This window comes from Simochromis diagramma, unplaced genomic scaffold (assembly GCF_900408965.1).
Source record: "Simochromis diagramma unplaced genomic scaffold, fSimDia1.1 OVJJ01000816.1, whole genome shotgun sequence".
Lineage (NCBI taxonomy): Eukaryota > Metazoa > Chordata > Actinopteri > Cichliformes > Cichlidae > Simochromis > Simochromis diagramma.
The window spans coordinates 12,611,346-12,633,079 of NW_024386908.1; the positions used below are offsets into that span (position 1 = coordinate 12,611,346).

The 21,734-nt window shown below is 39.9% G+C and overlaps 3 protein-coding genes across 5 annotated transcripts; 2 read left to right on the forward strand and 1 right to left on the reverse strand.

The window, feature by feature from the left end:
- Window positions 1-1,632: 1,632 nt before the first annotated feature.
- Window positions 1,633-6,189, forward strand: fgf6b (fibroblast growth factor 6b). The gene is made up of 3 exons (XM_040036117.1): window positions 1,633-2,614; window positions 3,104-3,207; window positions 4,971-6,189. Exons 1-3 carry the CDS (start codon window positions 2,272-2,274, stop codon window positions 5,145-5,147), a joined length of 624 nt encoding a protein of 207 aa, XP_039892051.1. The 5' UTR covers window positions 1,633-2,271; the 3' UTR covers window positions 5,148-6,189.
- A 3,161-nt stretch (window positions 6,190-9,350) lies between these two features.
- fgf23 (fibroblast growth factor 23) lies at window positions 9,351-12,460 on the forward strand. The gene is made up of 3 exons (XM_040036116.1): window positions 9,351-10,028; window positions 10,111-10,214; window positions 10,771-12,460. Exons 1-3 carry the CDS (start codon window positions 9,794-9,796, stop codon window positions 11,197-11,199), a joined length of 768 nt encoding a protein of 255 aa, XP_039892050.1. The 5' UTR covers window positions 9,351-9,793; the 3' UTR covers window positions 11,200-12,460.
- Window positions 12,461-14,305: 1,845 nt separating this feature from the next.
- tigarb (TP53 induced glycolysis regulatory phosphatase b) lies at window positions 14,306-21,148 on the reverse strand. Of its 3 annotated transcripts, XM_040036084.1 has the most exons (7): window positions 21,034-21,085; window positions 20,891-20,944; window positions 20,728-20,765; window positions 20,511-20,632; window positions 18,400-18,477; window positions 18,195-18,305; window positions 14,306-15,349 (listed from the first exon to the last, which is right to left on the reverse strand). In XM_040036084.1, exons 1-7 carry the CDS (start codon window positions 21,063-21,065, stop codon window positions 14,915-14,917), a joined length of 870 nt encoding a protein of 289 aa, XP_039892018.1. In that variant the 5' UTR covers window positions 21,066-21,085; the 3' UTR covers window positions 14,306-14,914. The 3 variants fall into 3 exon arrangements, with proteins under 3 accessions (XP_039892018.1, XP_039892020.1, XP_039892021.1); XM_040036086.1 differs by lacking the exon at window positions 20,891-20,944 and having other exon boundaries at window positions 21,034-21,148; XM_040036087.1 differs by lacking the exon at window positions 21,034-21,085 and having other exon boundaries at window positions 20,926-21,007.
- Window positions 21,149-21,734: the final 586 nt, after the last annotated feature.

Genomic DNA, 21,734 nt, shown 5'->3' on the forward strand with positions numbered 1-21,734 from the left:
GCCAATGAAAGTCAAACACACTCATACACACACACACACACACACACACCCCCTCCCCTCCCACATGTCTCCCATGTGAGCAAGAGCGGGGTTAAGTCAGCTCCATTATTTAGAGGAAGGCTGAAAAATAGGTTAGCTTGCCTTCAAAATAAAATCAGACAATGTCGCAGCTTGGAAACTATCAAAAAGTACTTAAATGGTTTTGCCAGCATTTAACTATTAACTGTTTAAATTTTATACTGTAATGTAGAACAGTTATTTGCTGTAAAAACAAATAGTAATGTCCTGCATTTACACTGTAATATGGCCACATGTATGTTTCCCATTATACCATTATAACTCCTCATGTAAAGTACAACAGTAGTATTCGACTGTAAAAAGTATTACATTTCCCTGCTATATGACATATACATTTTTAAGTATAATACTGTCATTTATGCTGTTATACATTTGAAGATCTTACTGTAATTTTCCATATAAACTTTTTATTTTTATTTTTTTTTATTTTATTTTTTGGGGGGGGGGGGGTTGTACTGTACAGTAAGCACTGTCATCTAGATTTACAACTATTAAATTGTTATTTTACAGTGTACCTACTGTAATCTACAACTACCGTATGTATAAAAACATTACATTTCTCGGCTTTATAGAATATACATTTTAGTATACTTTAGTAGTAAAGTATAATACTGTCAGCTGTTTGGTTGCCATTGTTCTTCAATTTTAGTATTCCTACTTTAAGTACTATAAGTAGTTTATTACTATAAAAGTATGTCTTCAATACAATAGCCAGAATCAATCAGCATTACTATTGCAACCACGCCCATAATCCTTGCATTGCACAGTAAAGGGCCACACAAACAGTAAACTACATTAAAGATCCACATCAAGCAAAAAATCTAAACACAAAATAACCGCTAATAACATTTACACTATCATAAGTGTTTGTGCTTGCTGCAGTTAAAGCATGTTTTTGTTTTGTTTTTTAATGTCAAAGCATTTTCACTTGTATTTACTGAGAATGTCATTATAAGTATTTCATGTACACAAATTATGTGACATAATAAAATAAGAAAAGAATGTATGAACATCCCACTGCATGTTGTTTGTACCACAATAAACGACCAAAATAAGTTCTAGGAAATGTTTATTTATTTATTTACCATTTTCTGGTGATACTTAATGTAAACAAGTATTTAGTTAGTTGAAAAATGATCAACTTATAAATCAAAGCTGTCTTCATACATTTAAAAACTCAATCACTGAACTTTTACGTACAATTCTGTGTTTGAAATCATATCCAAAGTCATCCAAAAACAGAAGTAAACCTGAGTACCTCTGTTCACATATTTATTTCAACTCCATTTTTTACGGGTGACAATTTAAAGAAAAACATGAGGAAAAATGTCATTTTCATTCATAATGCCTAAATGCATAAACTCGAGATTAATGCATTGATTGTGTTTTTATTTGCTGTCACTGCCTTTTATCAAGCGTCTGTCACCTTAAACACAATAAAGACGAGATGATGACAAACATGGCGAATCCACCCCTGTTTTTGTGACCTTGTATTTTCGCTGCGATGCATTATAAAACTTATTTTAGTGATAATTAGAAATAATTTTAGCTTCTCAAAGTTTGACTTCAGTAATAAAAAATATCCTGTGTATTCAGCTAGACTGCGTTTTTGTAAAGGCCACAGCATATAACTGTGCAGCTTTTTTTAACCAGAAGGTCTGGGAGAGAAGCTGATGCAGGGAAGTTTTTTTTAATTATTATTTTGAAATGCACTACAGGATGCTCTTCTTCTCAATCTGTCTCGCTTATTTGACGCTGATTTGAAGGTGCAGCACCCCCCATTACTCCTATCAGAGCTGCCGCTCCTGCCAGGGTCCTGTAACTCTTCTCCTCCTCCTCCCATCTCCTACTTTTTGATGGGGGGTGCAGCGGTGAAGTCACAGTGATGTCATTTTAGGATGTGAGAGTCGGGGGCAAGGTGAGCTGGTTTTGCGGTGAGTGGTGTCCCCCTCCACGGCCAGCGTTGCCTGATCAGAGGCGCGGAGCGGCGAAAGATGATCATCGCCACCGGCACCAATTCAAGCTCCGACGCGCTCTGTCCCAATCCTCCTGCTCAGATCTCAGGCTATGGGGCCTTGATCTATCTTGATCCCAAAATAAACCTTTACCACCACCATGCCAAAGGACAGAAATCAAGAAGAGTTGCATTTTTAGGGCAGGTAACTTTGACCACGTGCCCCAAAGGTAAACTGGATGGCCATTGCGCAAAGGTGCCACTACAGTATGTCCAGCGGGGCCCGGACTCACTGGACGCTACTGGCAGTTATTGTACTGTGGACTTCTCTCTGGGGAATCGTTTCATCTTATCCGATTCCGAGCAGGACTAATGCGACTTTACTGGAAAAGAAGTGGGAGACCCTCTTCTCCCGCTCCTACTTGGGTATAACTGGGGGGAAATCGGAGCTGAACTGGGAGAGTGACTATTTGCAGGGCATCAAAAGAGTGCGACGACTGTACTGCAACGTGGGCATTGGGTTTCACCTGCAGGTGCTCCCGGATGGCAGGATAAGCGGTGAACACAATGAGAACCAATACAGTGAGTTGCATCCGGCAAAGCACTGGACCCAGAAAAAGAGTGTAACCCTATGCGCAGGGCTGTGCAAAAGTTAGAGCCGCTCACTTATCTTGCATGATATTTAATAAGAGGTGTCGGCATGGTTGAAAGTTCCCGAAAGCAAAACCAGTGTACTGAGCTTTGCATCCGTGCAGTGCGAAATATCCTCCCAAACCAAAAACATGACATGAATGCTTGAGCCAGTTTAGACGCTAACTTATTTTTACCCTCCGTCCCCTACAGCAGGGCACCCTCCCGTCCCTCTCAGCACGCTCTCGACTACACTCGCAGAATCGAACATGCAAATAGCTGATAACTGCAAAGGGGCTAATTGAGCAGGGAGAGCATCATCCAGTCGCAATGCACCTGCAAGGTTACACCCATCCCTGCTGCATAGGCCAGTTACTCGACTTTACCCCCAGTCGCAGTGTGACTTGTGTCTTTGCTTCCCTAACAGTATGTTTCGTTCAGGTCTGATAGAGATCTCCACCGTGGACCGAGGAGTGATCAGCCTGTTCGGAGTGAGGAGTGGGCTGTTTGTCGCAATGAACAGCAGGGGAAGGTTATACGGAACGGTACGTTTGTGCGCAACTTCAGAGGCTCCCCCACCCCCCTTTTTTTCTCTCTCTCCTTGTCACACACACATACACACATATCCTGTTCAGTGTAAGACGAGTTCATATAGCTGCTGCATCCACGACTTTATGAGCGCTGTTGTGTTATTAATATGCCGCGATGATAGGGGGGCTTCCCAGCAGGGTCCAAGAAAGCTTCAATGTTCAAATCTTTTGCTGTGTCAGAATCTGTCGGTGGTTTAAGTATCCTGTTCTCAAGTAAAAGAAGCAGTGGTGCCACGTAGAAGTACTCCATTACAAGTAAAAATGCCACACTCACAGTTGTATTTCAGCAAAAGTAACTGTTATCGGAAACAGTGATTTATGAAGTTGCTGTGCAGCAGAACGGCCCACTCAGTGATAATATTTCAGCTTAACCTGCAAAGCAGCTAGAGCTAAAGGTGCATTATTTCCATTTAAAGTGCCCCAGTACCCCAGTGCAATACTTGAGTAAATGTACTTAGTTACATTCCGGTTGTAAAAGAGTCTCTTTCTCATTTCTCCTGAAGCTGCTATGCACAATCAAACGATCTTCAGTGAAATCATGACAGCGAAATTATAGCCAGTCTGTAAAAGTAGGTCAGTTATGACATGCTGTTTAATGCCTTAGATGCCAAATAAAAGGCGTGTGTGTGTGTGTGTGTGTGTGTGTGTGTGTGTGTGTGTGTGTATGTGTAGTTTCTGTATTTTTAGCTACAGTTGATGTCAAATATCACAGCAGGTCTCTCTTCTTACACTAAAATTTGATTCTACAATATTGTTCTGAGCTGTTTATGTCTCATAAAAATCCTTGAAACATGGACATTTTATAAATCTGAGTCCCATCCAACCTTACAACTTAGTGCTGATGCCTAATAGTGTGTATCTGCAATGACTCTGCAAGCTCAGACTGGCGTGTATCTCACAGTGAAAATGGAAATGATAGTTAGATTTTTAATTTACAGTTTGCTGTGTTGGGCTTTGGGCTGAATATGAAAATCAAACTTATTACTTGTGGTCATAATTTTGCCCTGTTTAGATTGTTAAGTCCGTATTCAAGGTTTTTGACAAGTTTGGTTTCTTTTGTTAATTTAAAAGAAATTAATAATATATAAAAATATGTCTGTAATTGCCAAAGCCAGTAAAAATATTGTATTAGCCTTTTTTTGCTCCATGGTATGACAGCTTCTAACTACTAGTTGATGAAAATTACAATATTAAAGTCAGAATTAGCACCACTGCTTCTACTTGCCGTACTTTGACTGTGCTTTAATGTTAATTCTTTAACCAAGTAGGATATCTACATGTAACAGAGTTTTCTACACATATATATGTACAACAGATCTGCACTTGTAGCAAAAGAGGGTTTTTTATGCTAATACAATGTGTCCTAGTAAACACTGTAATGTGTTCCTGTGTTATTCAGCCTTTGATTGCAGCTCGTTCACTTCTCCTTTTGATTAGTGTTAGGATGTGAACCCAGTCGGGAGACTTTTTTTATGAGTTTAGCAGTAAAAGCAGGAGGCCGGTGTCTGCATTTGAAAAGGGCATTTCTTTTGCAACAGCATGCCTGCTCCTCCTGTTTCCCTCAAAGCATGCTGTCTAAGGCAGGCTGTTTTCCAAAGCAGAGGTCATGTGGAAACCATGCATATGTTTTGATGTTCGTACTGCGTCTGTCATGAGATTTATTGACACCCCTCACCCCCTCCCTGCCCCCACCCCTCTGTCCTTCTCTCTTTTTCTAGAGAGTCTTCAAGGACGAGTGCAAGTTCAAGGAGACTTTGCTGCCCAACAACTACAACGCCTATGAGTCTTTTGTTTACAAGGGCTTCTACATCGCCCTCAGCAAGCATGGCCGTGTAAAGAGAGGCAACAAGGCCACCACCGCCATGACTGTCACACATTTCCTCCCACGACTATGAGAGAAACTGGCAATAACTTAACAATTTGCACATGTGGATGTTCCTCCAGGTAAATGCATAGTAATGATATACACACCCATGGACTGCAAAAGAAAAGACAAATATTTATTCTGATATATATATATATATATATGTATATTTGGATAGTTATCTTTGTATATGTATGCCATACTGTGCTGCTTATTGTTTTTATGGACAGGGGAAAGTTGAAGACTTTGCCTGTCCCACTTTACCTTGGTGCTTGCTGCAACTAAACTAAATGTCACTTCCTTTTGTTTTTTGTTGAGATGGAGGATGAGCTGTATTCTGTGCTTTTGGAGAGTGAAATGAATACTTTTTGTTACCTCAAAGAACCACTTTACTCGATTAAGGGATGCATGGAGTTCTGCTCAAATATCTGCTAAGTTTGTTATTTATTTTTTCTGCAAACCTTTAAGCGCTTGATTATCGATAGCTGGCAGTGGTTAAATTCACTACCTTTGCTGCACGATTTAAAGGTGCCTTGGTGTTCCCACTTGTGGCCCCCTTAAAGTTGCATGTAAGAGACACCCGCTGGAGTCAGAAATAGGGCTGACACACCGAACAGGGCCTCAGAAGGGGGAGGGGGAGGGGGTTGACTATCTCTGGTTTATTTTATTTTCTGTAATTAGATCGATTAAGTAATAAACAATCTGTGGTTGAGACCAGAGAGCCGTCAGCCATGTAGACTGGCACAAGGCCATGAGCTTGACTTTGTGGGATTGCCGAAATATAAACAGGGTGGAATATGTATTTATCCCAGCATGGAGAAAATTTTTTATTTGAGCAGATAGAGCGCACAGTAGAAATGTTACAGCACATAGTCTTGGACAGAGCTCCCACAGTAAACTGGGATGCGGTTTTTATTTATTTATTTTCATTTTTTTTCTGAATGGCAAAGATATAGCTGCTATTGAAAATGATGTCTACTGTCCATGAAACCAATGAAAAAAAACTTTGTAAATAGTTGGCAAATGTAAAAGAAGAAGAATTCAGGAGCTTTTTTTTCTTTCTTCTTTTTTTTAAAAACAAAAAAAACCATACAATGCTGCTTTGTTACAGTTGCCTGGATGAGGCGTTAAGAGTTCAGGCTGCACAGTCGACCATCGATGATGGTGCCTCAATGTTCTCTTTGCTTCCACATTTGTGTTTTTTTCCTCACATCAGTGAGTTTGGTGGAGGATGTGCATGCCCTGGGGCAATTCCCCTGCTTGAACCTGCTTTCTGCAGCAGCAGCACTGCAGTGGCAGTGAGGTGTTGGAGGTAAATGTTTTGAAATGCAATTATAGATGACTTTAAGGACTAAAGCGCGGTTCAGCTCGAGGACTGGATCCACATTCTTAACTCTGCATCCGTATTTCTGTTGATTATGATCTTAGTTTGCTATAGCTGAATGGCTGAGCTAGTCAAAAACTCATTATTTAATAAGAAAAGTTTATTAGAGGTGTATTAAGCTTTGCAGACCCGCTGTTAGTGTGCACAAATATCTTGTTATATATTCCAAAGATGTTTCTCTTGCCTCATTCTGAGAATTCCTGAGAGTCTTCCCAAGTACATTCACCCCTGTACTTTCTGCAGCTGTTTACTTTAAAAAAACAAAAACAAAAAAAAACAGAACTGACGAACGCTTGATCATCTGCCTCTGTCTGTGCCCGTGACAGAGGAAACAGGACTATTTAAATCCAGGAAAGACGTATGTGACAGAGCTGGCCTGCTGTCTTTGTTGTTCTTCAAACCTGCTGCAGGAATGCGGATCTGCCAGGATGACAGGCAGCTTTCCACATACCTGAGCTCTATCCCACCCTCCCACCTCTGCCTGTCCCTCACCCCACAGCTTACTTGCTGTAGCAAGAGACCTTGGGATTCCAGCTGTAACCCAGGAGCTTCCTCCTCTCCTTTCAGCCTTTTTTAGTTCAAGGTCAGAGTTACGGACCCCGACCCCAATGACCAGGGTGGTCTTCTATATGGGTCGGACTGTCTTAAGGCCTCAAAAACATATTTCTAATAGTTCCTTTTACCTGCAGTATTTTCTGAAACAGCACTACATCCTATGAAACTAGAGCCCCACCTCTTTAAAATACAGCCCTGCAACTTGCTGTCAACTCCCCTTTCTAAATAGTCATGTAGGGATATTTCTGTGCAGGGGACATCTGCAGAGTTAATGCAGTATGTGGGGAGCAGAGTCACGCAAAGCCTCACCTCACCTCTCCTGCTGCACTCCAGTCCTTTAGGACAGCTCCCCAGCCATCCTCAGGGCGTGCCCTCTGCTGCTGTTGCTGCTGCTGCTGCTGCTGAGCTCCATCTGCACCCCAAAATTTGAACACGCCACGCTGCTCATTTAATCATAACAGTGTTCTTCTCCAATCTTAAATGGCTTGTTTCTGCTCTGAGGGCATTTTTTGCAAATGCCAAGGCTATATACAGCAAAGCAAATGTAGCTCAAAATGTCAGCAAAACAAACAAAGGAAAAAAAAGGCTCATTGTTGTCATTGATGAGGCTGCGTGTCATATCACTGATCTCCTCGGGAGTAAACCGTTGTGAATCTGTATTTTCAGCTGAGCAAGACATGAAAGCAAAGAGCACTTCTCTCAGCCAGCACCCTAATCAAGATGTCCAATGTCTCTGGCAGCCCCTTATCGAGGACATCTTGATTAGAAACAAGTGTAAGGAAGCAACTTTTCAAACAATATCGGTCATGAAAAACAATCTCTAAAAGAGGGAAAGTTTGTGTCTAAAGCAAAACGCTCACCTATCAGCTTTGACCAAAAAAAAAAAAGAAAGAAATGTATCCAGACTTATCTGTTTTCTTTTCTTCCATTTTCTTATCATAGGTCAAATTTAATTAAGTCAAGGTGAGGAATTTCTTTTTAAAAAAAATAATGATTAACATACTTTAGCATGCCTGAGCTCTGAATCTGATTAAGGGTGTGTGCTTTTTCTCTGTTTTTTTGTTTTGTTTTTAAATCCTTCTCTATTCCTCTCCTCTGTTCTCATATACCTCACCTTCTGCCTTAGTTTTGGTTTGCTGATGACTGTAAATGAAAAGAAACAAACTTCAGTTATTTGTTTCTGAAAACAGACAATGCTAAGTAAGGATATTAAAGTTTTTTCCTTTTATTTTTGTACGTATGTGCTGTGCACAGCAGTCTACTGTATTCCTGAGATACCAATAAAAGTTTGTTTTGGGTTTTTTTAAACTGCTTGAAAAGGTGTGATTCTTTGTGTAGCACTGGTTAAACTCTTTATCTCTTTAAACTCTTTTACCTGACAAACTGGAGGTGAATCTGCCTAAGAAAATCAACTGTCACTGCTCACAAGGTAGAGCAAACTCTCCCTAATCCTCCTTTGTTACTCTAAGTTGGACCATAAAAAGTCATAGTGAATTCAGCAAAACAAAACTTGAAAGTGAAGTGAACAGAAGTGAAATATATATATAGCATGCCTGTTGATTGTGAGGGAAACAATATTTTCGCTTTTTCACTTTTTCCTCAGTATTCTGATTTAATCAGAATTCAGACGTTATTGTTGCCAGAATTAGTTGTAAAAATTTCTTCCAGAATTCTTACTTTTCTATAATAATCACAAAAAGTTCATTAAAAATACTGCTATAAAAATGCGCTAATCCTCTTCCCTGCAAGTGAGGAGTATTTTCTAGATGACTTCCACGCAACCTTTTTGCAGTCTAAAGAATCGCCCCCTGCTGGCCATTGGAAACAATGCACAATTGAGGCAATTCAACTTTAATACACTTTTCAACCCCAGACAAACATCCGTCTTAGAGTGTAGTAATTCAGTACAGCAGGTCCAAGTGTAGGAGTCAGGCCTCCTCTGAAGGCCACATGTTAAATCTAAAGGCTTGTTGGCTGTACAGAATGAATAAGCTTACTTTCCACCACTGGTATTTAACATTTCTGTTCATTTTTTTTAACTATTTGGCTGCACTTAATGGTACTGATTTTCACAAAACTGAAGCGTGAGTTTACTTTAGAGTGATGTTCTGGGGAAACTATTCTGTCACAGTCTTGCTATCAGGCTTTCGTTTCTCTGCTCTATATAAGGAAGTGTCTCCCTCTGCTGGTCAAACACAGGGACTGTTGAGCTCTGCAGGTGCGCAAAGGCAAACTGAACCAGCACATAAGTCTAGTCCACCGTGGTTAACCGGTTCTGTTAAATACATATAATAAGTTATTTAATTGAAAATGTATGTCTTAATTATAATCAGCTAAATTATACTATGACCCGTGTCTGGTTTGATTAAAAATAAAATGTAAGTTCCGGGTTTTTTTTCCTTTTAATTTACCCTGTACATCTTTTTACACCAAACTAAAGCAGGAATTATTTGGTAACAGGTCTAATTTAGGGTGGATGAGTCAAGACTAACCAAAAATAAGAGTTCTGTTGTTTGACCAGCAGCATCGGTGTAAACAGACAGAGGTGGAAGTGGCCCTTCCGCTGCAGCAAACCCGCACATCTGCTTTGGGGGCGAGTTTCTTTTTTTTTTTTTTTTTTTTTTACCCAAAGGATGTGAGCAGGAGTGGCGCTCGGGGGGCTTTAAATAGGAACTGTCTCCAAACTTTGCGACAACAGAGCATCTGAAAACTTCCAGGAGCTCGAAGTTTGAACCAGAATGGACGTCAACAGGCGAATGGGGATGAGAGACACCGTGCTGGCGCTCTTTCTCGCTGTCTTGCAGGGATTTCCTCTCGGGGATACGGTCCCGAACCCATCACCTCTGGTTGGATCCACCTGGGGGAACCCAAGGAGATACGTCCACCTGCAGACATCCACAGACCTCAATAACTTCTACTTGGAGATCAGATTAGATGGGAGTGTGCGCAAAACTACGTCCAGGAGCACCTATAGTAAGATAACTCTAATATTTATGCTGTAGTATAATGAAAGTCTGTATTCTCGTATGATTATTATTCCTTTCTCCCCCTGCAGGTGTGATTCTACTGAAATCTGAAGCAAGAGATCGTATCGCCATCCTCGGCGTCAAAAGCAGCCGTTACCTGTGCATGGACCTGGAGGGCAACCCGTTCAGCTCTGTAAGCAAATAATTAATTTGAATTCACTCAGTGTTTATTTGTGATTTAATCGACCCCACGCATTTCGTCGGAACCTTGTGCAACTTAGTTTTTACGCACAGTGTGTCTAAAATAAATATTCATTCATCGATAAAGGTCACTGTCAATAAACTCAGACCTCAAACCTTCAGTTACTTTTATTACATTTATGGTTTTTATGACGTTTTTCTGCACAAAATAATGCAAACAATAGTCCATATTTGTTTTTCACCGTTTCTTTGACTAAACAGCGAGTTATTTGTATTTCTCTGAGCTATGAAGTAATTAATGTGAGAGGTTTTTTTGTGTGTGTGGTTTGTTTTTCGTGTATTTTATATTTAATAATCCCGCAAAACACTTTTGTTTTCCATGCGATCCGATTTATTTCTAAACGTGGATTTTTATTTTTATTTTTTTAATTTTATTTAATTTAAACAGTTTTTTTAAAAACAAACAAACATTTATTTCATGGCATGCATCAAAGAAACATTTGGTTGGTTATTTCCGTTTGTTTCATTCTCACCTCTCTCTTTTCCAGCCTGTCTGCCTTCGGGATGACTGTCTGTTCAACCACAAGCTCCTGGAGAACAACCGGGACGTGTACTACTCCAGCCGGACCGGCATCTTGTTCAACCTGGAGGGCTCCCGACAGGTGTACTCGGCGGGTCAGAACCTGCCGCAGACCTCCCTCTTCTTGCCCAGGAAAAACACCGTACCACTGGAGCGCCTCCTGCTGCACAGGGAGAAGAGAAACCGAGGGCAGACAGAAGAGGGTTCGGACTCCCGGGCCGTGCCCGAGGAGCTGGAGGAAAGGGAGGTGGAAATGGAGACGGAAATAGAAACAGAGGTCGGGGATGACGGACGCAACGTGTCCCGGGAGAAACTCGCGGCTCCATCCAGCCAAGACCCCTGGAACGTGCACTTCTCCAACCCGGCCAGCCCCCGGAGCGCCGGGACAGTTGGCTGAGAAAGACCACGGTAGCCTTCAGTTAGTCTACGTGAGTCTATAGTTTAACATTTTAGTTTAGATCATACAAGAGAAAAAATATTAACATGAGACTTCATGGAAAAATGAAAGCAGAACAATAAGGTCGTTCCCTCTTTTTCACACTGACTTAAAAACTTTTTTAGTCACGAATCATTCAGCAATGCAGTGTGTTTATACACTGAATGTACAAACTTGACTTGCAACTCTTTTTGCACAATTTATATTGTCTTTAAATTCACCTGCGCCTGCAGCCTTCTCTTTCCTTTTAATTTAGTTTTCACGCAGTTGTAAATATAGATTTTAAGTCGAGGGACGTGTGTTTTAACCTGTATTCACTTTTAAAATAATATCTTAGGTGTCCAGATGTTCCAGCTGGCATGCTCTCACGCTGAGCATTGATCAGGATTTCTTTCGGAATATTATTTGGTTTCTCTCACAAAATCACCAGAGCCCTTCAAATTAATTACCCCCAAATCAGTGTACATGTGTGCGCAATCTTTGATTTTGTGGTTTCTTCTCAATGAGGTTTTTACAGCTGGTCTGAGAAACCCACATTTCAAAAGTGACACTGATGTTTTTTCCCATGACAGAAGCTCAACTTAGCCTGCATCTGGAATACTGAAGGCACCATTTAATGGTTTAAAACAAAAAGAAAGCGATATATATATGACGAACATACTATAAAGTTTTTATTTGGTAGGTTAAGATTAAATATTTGAAAGTCCTGTGTGGTTTTTAACTTCTTAAATTGGAATTAAACAGGGAAATCCCACAACTTTTCACTGCCATCACTCATTTGTGTATCCTCCACCAGTCTTTAATACATGACTTGAAGGAATATATGTACAGGGTAAATAACCTTTACAGATGTCAACTCCTAACTCCAGTTATGTGACTTTTACAGGTGCTGGGCGCCACCAGCAAACACAAAAAACAGTCCCAAAGAGTATTTATTTATTTAAATCCATTCCTTCGTTTTATTTATTTGTGAGACAGTTCAAATGTACATAAAGGGAAACTTGGTTTGTCTTTGAATGTATGAGCTGGGGTCTTGGATGGAGTGTTGCTTGAATTTGGGACAAAATAAAGTAATAAAAGAAAATACGTTCTGTGTTTGTGAGTTGTTTTTGTGCGCTCTCTTTTTGGTAAATCTGTTAATGTTTTACTTTAAAGGTATTTTTCATACCATATGCGTTGATTAAGTTCAGTTACTTTAGATAACAGCAAACAACAGTTTAACTCTTTTATAATCTTTGAAGCAAAGCTGCAAATATAATATGTAAGACTGATGATCTAATCAAGAAGAAATTATCCAAATATATTAGCTTATTTATAAAACTAGCCATTTTCTTTCATGTGAAGCACTACTGACCATCGACCAGTCTTTGTTTGTACCTCACTTAAGGTAAAGCAATGTTAGATGGTGCGTGCAATGCTTATCCCACATATCTTGAGAGATTATAGATCTTCTTTTCAGGCTTCTGAAGTTAACTGAATGTGACATTTTTCATGATGCTTGTAGCATTTAGACTCAACATAAGACTTTGTGAGCTCTACCAAGAAAAAAAAAACTTCTCAGGGGAAAGAAAACTTAAATGTAGATGTGTTAGTGTGACCTCAAGAGGTCCAGAATTTTGGGAGGAGCTTCAAAGCACTTTAAACATATCTTTTTCTTCCTTCACACAGACTTTAATCCAACAGTTGCTACTAAATTATGCTTGATTTTGAATGCTGAGTGGCAATGAGCTTTTAAAAACTGTAATAGCTCTGTATATGAGGTTCATACTGTAGATGTATTGGATGTAATTTATATGTTAGGATCCCTGTAGTGATTTAGGTTAGTATGATCACGTATGTTAAGAATTACCATGTTGTATTTGGTGTGTATAATGTGACATTTGGACTTCTTTTTAAAAGCCGTAAACAGTTTTGGGGGAGTTCCATTTCACAAATACCTATTTTATATATCATTATGCTGGAATTTGTATTTTAATATATTTGTGAATAAACTGAAACTGCATGAGAGTGGTATCCATGACGCCCTGTCAGAGTTTGCAAGTTGGGGTTTTTTTTTTAAGGATATCTGTTACTTTGACCTACCGAGAGACTCACAACAGGATATTAAAAATAGGTGGAAGCAGCAAAACTGATCTCCCATCAGCACTTAAAGACATCCAACGTGGATTCAAAAGAAATTGAAAATGCTGACTTAGCACCGTAACCGTAGCAGAGGATGTAGCACCAGTAATGCCAACAAATCCTTCAATGCAAACAACAACAGCAGCCGTTTGTGTCTGCCCTCAAATACGACAAGTTTCCCAAAAACATACCCCCCCCCCCCTTATTCATTATTCTAACATTATAAAATCCAGTGCACTAACTTTTAGCATTAGCATTAGATTGAATGATATCTCTAAACATGGTTAAATTTATCTGTGCTTCCTTTACCTTTCCCTCAGAATTAAGAAAAGCGGAAATCTAAAACACTAAAGTACAGTATGCATCTATTTTGTATTGAGGTTCAGTCTAGTAAAATAACCTTTAACCTTTGTGGGGACCATTTGATTCCCATTTTACAAATACGTGGAGATCATTTGAGTTCAGTGAACTCATAGCCTTGTTCACGAAACCATTTTGAGATTTGACCTTTGTGACATGCTTTGTTTTCCTGCTGGAAGCAGCCATCAGTAGATGCCATGTTCATAAACGGATGATCAGCAAAAATACTCATGTAGGGTGACTATTAACCCTACACCAGCCTGAATGTTGATAGAAGCCAAGATGGATCAATGCTTTCATGCCGTTCTCATCAAATTCTGATCCCACCATCTGAATGTGGCAGCAGAAATGGACTCATCAGACCAGATGACACTTTTCCAATCTTCTCTGGTCTCATTTTGGTGAACTGTGAAAATTGTAGCCTCAGCATCCTGTTCTGAACTGGAGTGTGGTCTTCTACTGCTGTAGCCCATTAAGAGATGCTCTTCTGCTCTATTCATAACACATGCCTTTGTGTTAAATTGTTTTTCATCAGTTTTTCAGTTATACACAGCTATTGGGAATAAATCAGACCATGGTTTATTGATTGAGGTCATCATGAGCTGCATCAGCCATTTATTGGAGATAAAATGATGTCAGACAACATAAAAAGATCTTATGAATATGTAGCACCCAGAAAAAAGACAATACATCCACAAATGTCTTGCAAGTAATTTCACAGCATTCTGTGATTTGTGCAACTTGTTTTTTCCCCTCATTACTTGTGATTGTATGAAATGTTAAACACAAACTCAAAGTATCAGTGCTCTCACGAAATATTGCACACAATAAAATGAGCAGCAGCACAACTGCCACACAGGAAATGCCACAATACATTAAATACTTCAAACTTTGGTGCAACACAATAAAAGAGGCAATTTAATGATCAGTTTTTAAACAATTTAAATATGAAAGGTCACCTTACTGGCCTACAGCTGGACAGACATGGTTTCATGATGAAACAGAACTGTACACTGAATCTGAGCGTTGATCCACAGTGAAACACAGCGACTGAGAAAACATGAATTACCCTGTGCAACGTAGCCTTCAGTTACCTGTGCTAGATTAGTGCTTATAATAGTTCCATCATCCATCAGATAGTGTGTACATATACACACACAAGCAGAGAACATCTACCCCTTTATTTTCTTTTGTGCTATTCACCATCTGCGAGGTTCTCCAGGTGGTCCTTCCTGTTGGTAAAAACACAGCGAGCAGCGGAGAGGACCGGCCCAGACTCAGACTCACTCAGAGTGAGAATGAAGCGGCTGATGCCCGTGTTCGGACAGGGTGAAAACACTTGCTGCATTTTCGCCCCTGCAGGTAGAGCGCAATTTAAGTCCTCCACAAGGTGCCAGATGGCTACACGAATGTAAGCGCCGTGGCTCACCACCAGAGTGTGGACAAGCACGCCCTGAAGGCCGTCATCAGCTGAGCAGCGGGGAGGGGTGTTGGAGGCAACGGCCGCGGTCCCCTGGGCGACATCTCCAGATGCTGAAGCTCCTGAAGAGGCAGCCGGTCCTGATGAGAGGTGCTCATCCAGCATTTGCTTGAAAAGAGCTTTGAGGAATTTTTTGAATCGCAGCTTCACCTGAAAGCAACATGACAGGGAAGCTCAGAGAGCCATTCGTTTCTCCATGTAATTTTCAGTCCTCGTACCTACTGTATATTAAAACATCAGAGCTGATGTGAATACTAGATTTTAAAAAAAAAACAAAAAAAAAAACCAACCTTCAACCAAAAGGCCAAAAAAATTTGATCACTGCAGCATTTCCACTGGAGAGATTTGCTTTTTTCATCTTTGGTTTAAAAAGTCAGACTTTGATTTATCCAACTCAAACTCTGAGTTTATGCAGAAAATATAATATATTTATCTACTGATTTATCAATCAATCAAGTCCAGTCCAACTTTGTCTGTGGAAGTTCTTAAATTCAACTCAGTATAAAGCATGAACTCACATTTTTTTTATGGATTAATTCATTCATCCTTTCTAGTCTGCCCTCAAACATATTTATTTCTTGTTCAGCCATTCTCTATAAACCCAGCCACGCTCAAACAGAAGTCATTACAGACTTTAAATGATGCCTCCCTCATTTTCATGCTGAAGCAGAAAAGCATAAGAATAGAAAAAAGTGAGAATGAAGAAACAGAAATAAATGCATCCACCACATTCACAGGTTACTGCCCATAAAACAACAAATGTGACCTCAACCTTAAGGACAGTTATGCTGAAGACCAATTAGGTGATCATGTTCATTTCACCAAAATCTGACCAAATACTATAGTAAGAGAGCAGGACAGTTGTGGGATAAGCTCATCAGTTCTACAATTGGATGAGCTAAAAATAACTGAAGGGGATGAATAATTAAATCAAAAGTAAATAAATTAGAAAATTAAGACAAAGGTAGATAAATAGAACAGAAAAAAAATAGTAACTCCGTTATCATTAACTCAATTTCTTTACTATTACCACTGATGTTGCCATTTCGGTCCTCTATAAATTTTAGGTTAATGTATGAAAATGGCCCCTGAAAAGCTCTAGACTGCTGGTCAGAGAAAATACAGAGTGGGCCATTTATATGGATACACTGTAATAACATGGGAATGGTTGGCGATTTTAGAGTCCTGTTTGTGGCACATTAGTATATGTGAGGGGGCAAACTCCTCAAGATGGGTGGTGATCATGGTGGCCATTTAGAAGTCGGCCATCTTGGATACAACTTTTGTTTTTTCAATAGGAAGAGGGCCATGTGACACATCAAACTTATTGGTAATGTCACAAGAAAAACAATGGTGTGCTTGGTTTCAGCCTAACTTTCCTTGAGTTTACAAGTTTCTCTTTGTTCACAGCCATTGACATGTTGAAGAGGTTAACATGGGCAAAAACAAAAATTGGAACAGGACCCTCAGTTCACGCAGAAGATTTTGTTCAGTGATGAGGCAAACTTTTATGTGAATGGTGAAGTAAAAAAAAAAAAAAAAAACCCACCGCTATTTGTCTGACACTAACCCACATTGGATGGATCCCTCCAAGACTGTTGGAACAACAAAAGTGATGGTTTGGTGTGGTATATGGGCTACAACGATAGTGGGTCCATTCTTCATCAATGCAAACCTCAAGGCCACTGGATATTTGAAATTGCCACATGATGCGTTTCCCTCTTTATGCACTGAAGCTGGCACGTTCCCCAAGTTTTTCCAGCAAGATGGTGCACCACCACATTATGGGTGCCAGGTCCGAGCATTCCTAGATGAACAGTTTCCTGGAAAGTGGATTGGTCGTCGTGGGCCAGTTGAATGGTCCCCAAGGTCTCCCAATCTGACCCCCTTAAACTTTTATCTTTGGGGTCATCTGAAGGCAATTGTCTATGGTGTGAAGATACGAGATGTGCAGCACCTGAAACTACGGATATTGGATGCCTGTGCTGGCATTTCTCCTGCGGTGTTGCTATCAGTGTGTGAAGAGTGGGAGAAGAGGGTTGCATTGACAATCCAACACAATGGGCAGCACATTGAACTCATTTTATAAGTGGTCAAAAACTTGCAAATAACTCATAAAAGAATAAAGTTACGTTGAAACCAAGCACACCATTGTTTTCCTTGTGACATTACCAATAAGTTTGATGTGTCACATGGCCCTCTTCTTATTGAAAAAAACAAAAGTTGTATCCAAGATGGCCGACTTCTAAATGGCCACCATGATCACCACCCATCTTGAGGAGTTTGTCCCCTCACATATACTAATGTGCCACAAACAGGACTTTAATATCACCAACCATTCCCATTTTATTACGGTGTATCCATATAAATGGCCAACCCTGTACAAGCATTTCACTTATTTCATTCATTTTAATATGAATAACAAGTGATTGATCAAGAAATTATTTAAACCTCCAAAAAGAGGACAACTTTGAGAGAAATTAGAGGATAAATTTGTGTGTTGATAAGTTTATCTTTAAAGTGTAGGAGAAAATTTAAGTGTCTACTATTTTAAGTTGAGTTAGGGATGTTCATTAAACTCTCTACCCTCCCATCCTGTGAGCACTTAAACTAACAAAGGGGTAAAATAACCACCCAAAAAAGTGAATTAGGGTAGTGTGTGAATTTGAGTGGAGGAAGACGCAGCAATAGAAAAACCACAGATGTTGCTTAACACTGGTCTCTTTTATACCCCAGTAAGAGTCCCAGTATAGGCTCTGACCCAACACCCACAACACTGAGGCTTATATAAAGGGAGTTAAATGGAAATTCTGAATGTAAAATGTCAAAACAGTCTTTCTACATTCTTTTCTACATTACCCTGGTCTGAAGAAGAAGCTTTATAAAAGATCCGTTTGGAAACAGAAGGGATTACTTAACCTGCAATGTCCTAAAATGACCACTGCATGGCACTGTTGTACAAGTAATGCTCTTTAGGCCAGCTGTTTGGACTAACCTGATCTAAAGTCTCTCCTCCCGGTGGTGTGTAGTCACGGCACGACTGGCCTGCAGCATTCGCCATGTTCTTCAAATACTCTTTGTGACGCCCTTCAGCGACACCAAAACCCTGTGCCAACACAAAGAGCCCCAGTTTAGGGCTCCCGTACAGCTATGTGTAACACTTTAACACGTGGAAGCAGCAGAACGTAAACAGATCTTACTCGCTCTCTGAGTAGCGGCTCCAAAACCATTTCCATGCCAGAGCAATGACTGTTGTTCCTCAGAATTATCTCTGCTGTCTGAAGAAGGAAACACAATCAGTCACTCATACACTGTTAATGAAAAAGACATGAATCTCAGCATAGCCATTTCTACAGATCCTGTGTTGTATTTCTCCATAACCAGATGACATTTCATTAGTTAAACATTTGATGCTGATGGGAAGTACGTGTGGCATCACTTAGTCATGTAACTGTTCACATCAGTTATTACAGCTTTGTAGTTACCTTAACTGTGAGGAAAACCGCTGAAGTGGCAGTTGGCCAGATGATAACCTATGACAGCCTCCACATGGAGGTCACTGCTGTCTGATCAGAGTGCTGTACTGAAGCATGTTTATGTCAAGTTGAGTGGAGGAGAAAAGCATGGTAGGAAAAGGTACAAAAGCAACAAACTACAAGACTACATTCATGAGTGGATTGTCAAGAAAACATCCATTTATGGACTTCACGAGAAGTGGACTGAGGCTAGTGTCAGAGCATTGAGAGTGAGCACGCACAGATGTTTTCAGGATAGGAGCTGCAACTGTCGCAGTCCTAGTATCAAGCACTCCTGAACCAGATATGACATCAGTGGAGTCTTACTTGAGCTAAGGAGAAAGATAACTGGAACCTTTATGAACATTAAGTAAATGTATAAATTTCATTTGGAAATCAGGATCCTGGAGTCTAGAGGAAGCAGAGCAGAGGCTCAGAATCAAAGGTTTTTGAAGTCCAGTGTGAAGTTTCTGAACTTTGTGATCATTTGGGTTTACATGGCGTCTGCTTTTCTTTGTGGTGGTTGGTCCGCTGCGTTTTATCAAATCCAAAGTCAATGCAGCGTCTACCAGGAGATTTCAGAGCACTTCGTGCTTGTGTCTGCTGACAAGCTTTATGGAGACAATGGTTCATTTTCACAGCAGGACTTAGAACCTGCAAAAGATCCCAGTTATTTGGAACGTGAATAGCTGCCTGTGTCAAGAAACCCATCCATTGGCGTCCCCTGAATCTTGAGCAGTGCCAGTTACAGTCTTAAGAAAGACAATACACCCTAAAAACAACCTTACTGGTCCCATATGAATTAACATGGTAAGTAGAAGCCAGGTGCTTCTATGCTTCTCCTGTACAAAAGCACAAGTTTTGGCAGGTTGCCGGTTCAGCGTTAATCTTCCCAGGAGTGGACGTCCCAGCAAAGTCACCCCAAAATCAGACCATGCAATGCTCAGAGAAACCGCAAAAAAAACCCCCAAAAACCAGGAGCTACATCTCAGACTCTACCGGCCTCACTTAGCATGTTAAAGGTTAAAGTTCATGACTGTAAATTGAAAAAAAGACTGAACAAGTGAGGGGAAAAGGCGCCTCTCTATAAAAAGTTACATCGGAACAAACCAAAGATGACACCAATGTGGAGATTTTTGGCCATAATGCAACAGCACAACAAACACAGCATATCACTATGCTGTGGGACTGTTTGCTTTGCAATAATTCTAGCAGCAATATTTTAAAGTACAGTGCAAGTGGCAGGAAAGCAGGTGCTGTAGTGGAATAGTAAAATTTGCCTAATAAGGTTTGTAAGTGTGTGAACTGACCTGGATATATCTGTTTGCCAACCTTAATAAAAGCTAAGCAAAGGTGCTTCAGTGCTTCCTTTAGCCGTTACAAAAGGAAAGATGATAACTCCATCGAAAAATTCACACCATCCAAACATCTTAAAAAAAAAATTCAACATACCTGTCACAGATTGATGTCAATGAACAGTTTCTATTTCAGACCATAACCTGCTGATGGATTAAACTATAAACATTATGCTGCTGTAATAAAATCTGCTTCTTATCCCTTTGATTCTTTGCATAAAGAATATAGGTTTATATTTTAAAAAGTGCTATAAATAAATACTGTGAGCCATGTTAAAATGATCAAAGTGGATTAAAAGTTAATGGTAAATAGATCAGTAAAAGGAGCTAAAGTGTTGGACTATTTTTCATTGATGTCATCTCTACAGCAGGATATGTGCCACCTCTGTCACAGTCATTTTCCTCCCATGGTGCCCCAAAAAGTGCACCTGAGTGCCTCACCTGTACAGCTCGTTGCAGGTTACTGACAAACACTTTGGTAAACGCGATGTCTTTGAGGTATTGTCCTGCTGCCTCAGCCTGCTGCACACCTGTCTCTGACAGCAGCGTGTCCACACCTTGACCTGAGATCACAAATTACAGACCGTCCAAACACACAGGTGCAGTTAGATGTGAAAGGTAAACACGTGATTACACCTGTTGTTATAACGTGAATCACCTTGCAGCAGCTTTTCCCTGTTGTACTGCGTTTCCCCACTGTGTAGATACAGAACAACAAATCCGAGTTAGACGACTCATATAAACATCTCCTCAAAAAAAACTAAAACAGAGCACAAACGTTAAAGGTGCCTAAGTCTCCTATTGCTCAAAGTCAGCCGCACAGGCACACATGTAGCCACACAGCATGCTGCAACACCTGACAGGACACGCAGGCTCTATAGGAGACACCAACATCAGCAAATCACTCATCTTCAAGTCAGGTGAAAGTATGAAACCATAATTAAGCCGCTAAATTACTACTTACTGTCGTACGAACGTTAAACTGAACGTAAACATTTTCAGCAGCCGCTCTCGCACTACTTCCTGTTTGGTTCGGCTGCAGTTGTGCGTGACGTTTCCTCCTACGTCATGACGCATTGCAGTGCTGCGTAACTGTAAATAATTTTTTAAAAATCTCAGCAATCTCAGAGAGGGCATGGGTGTCCCCGTTTCCCCTCTAAAAAGCGCGACACAAATAAAATAAAATAAAATAAAATAAAATAAAATAAAATAAACGCTATCCAGTCGGAATTTTTCCCCACAGCACATAATTTAGCAGGACATTAAGGATTAGCGCTATGGAGGGCCACGAGTGACAAAATGGATTAAATATATTATTAAATAGTTAATGCGTCATTAATTAAATAAATAAATAAATAAATAAAATAAATAAAATTTGAAATAAAAATAAACAATCTCTTAAATGTTTTAAATGGAATTAATTGATATGCAATAATTATTTGCATATTAAACAAACTAATTATTCCCTATTTTAATAATTTTCTACATATTTAATTAATTATTTCATGATATACTTATTCAGTTTATTTTGGCCTGTGATTTTACTTTAAGCTAATCATTTTGTCAATGCCTTTCTTTACATCAGTAAAGCATTAGCCGTGTTTTGACTAAAGATGATTTCCAGAATTTAACCACTTTAATCACAAATGCTTCAAACTAGTTTAT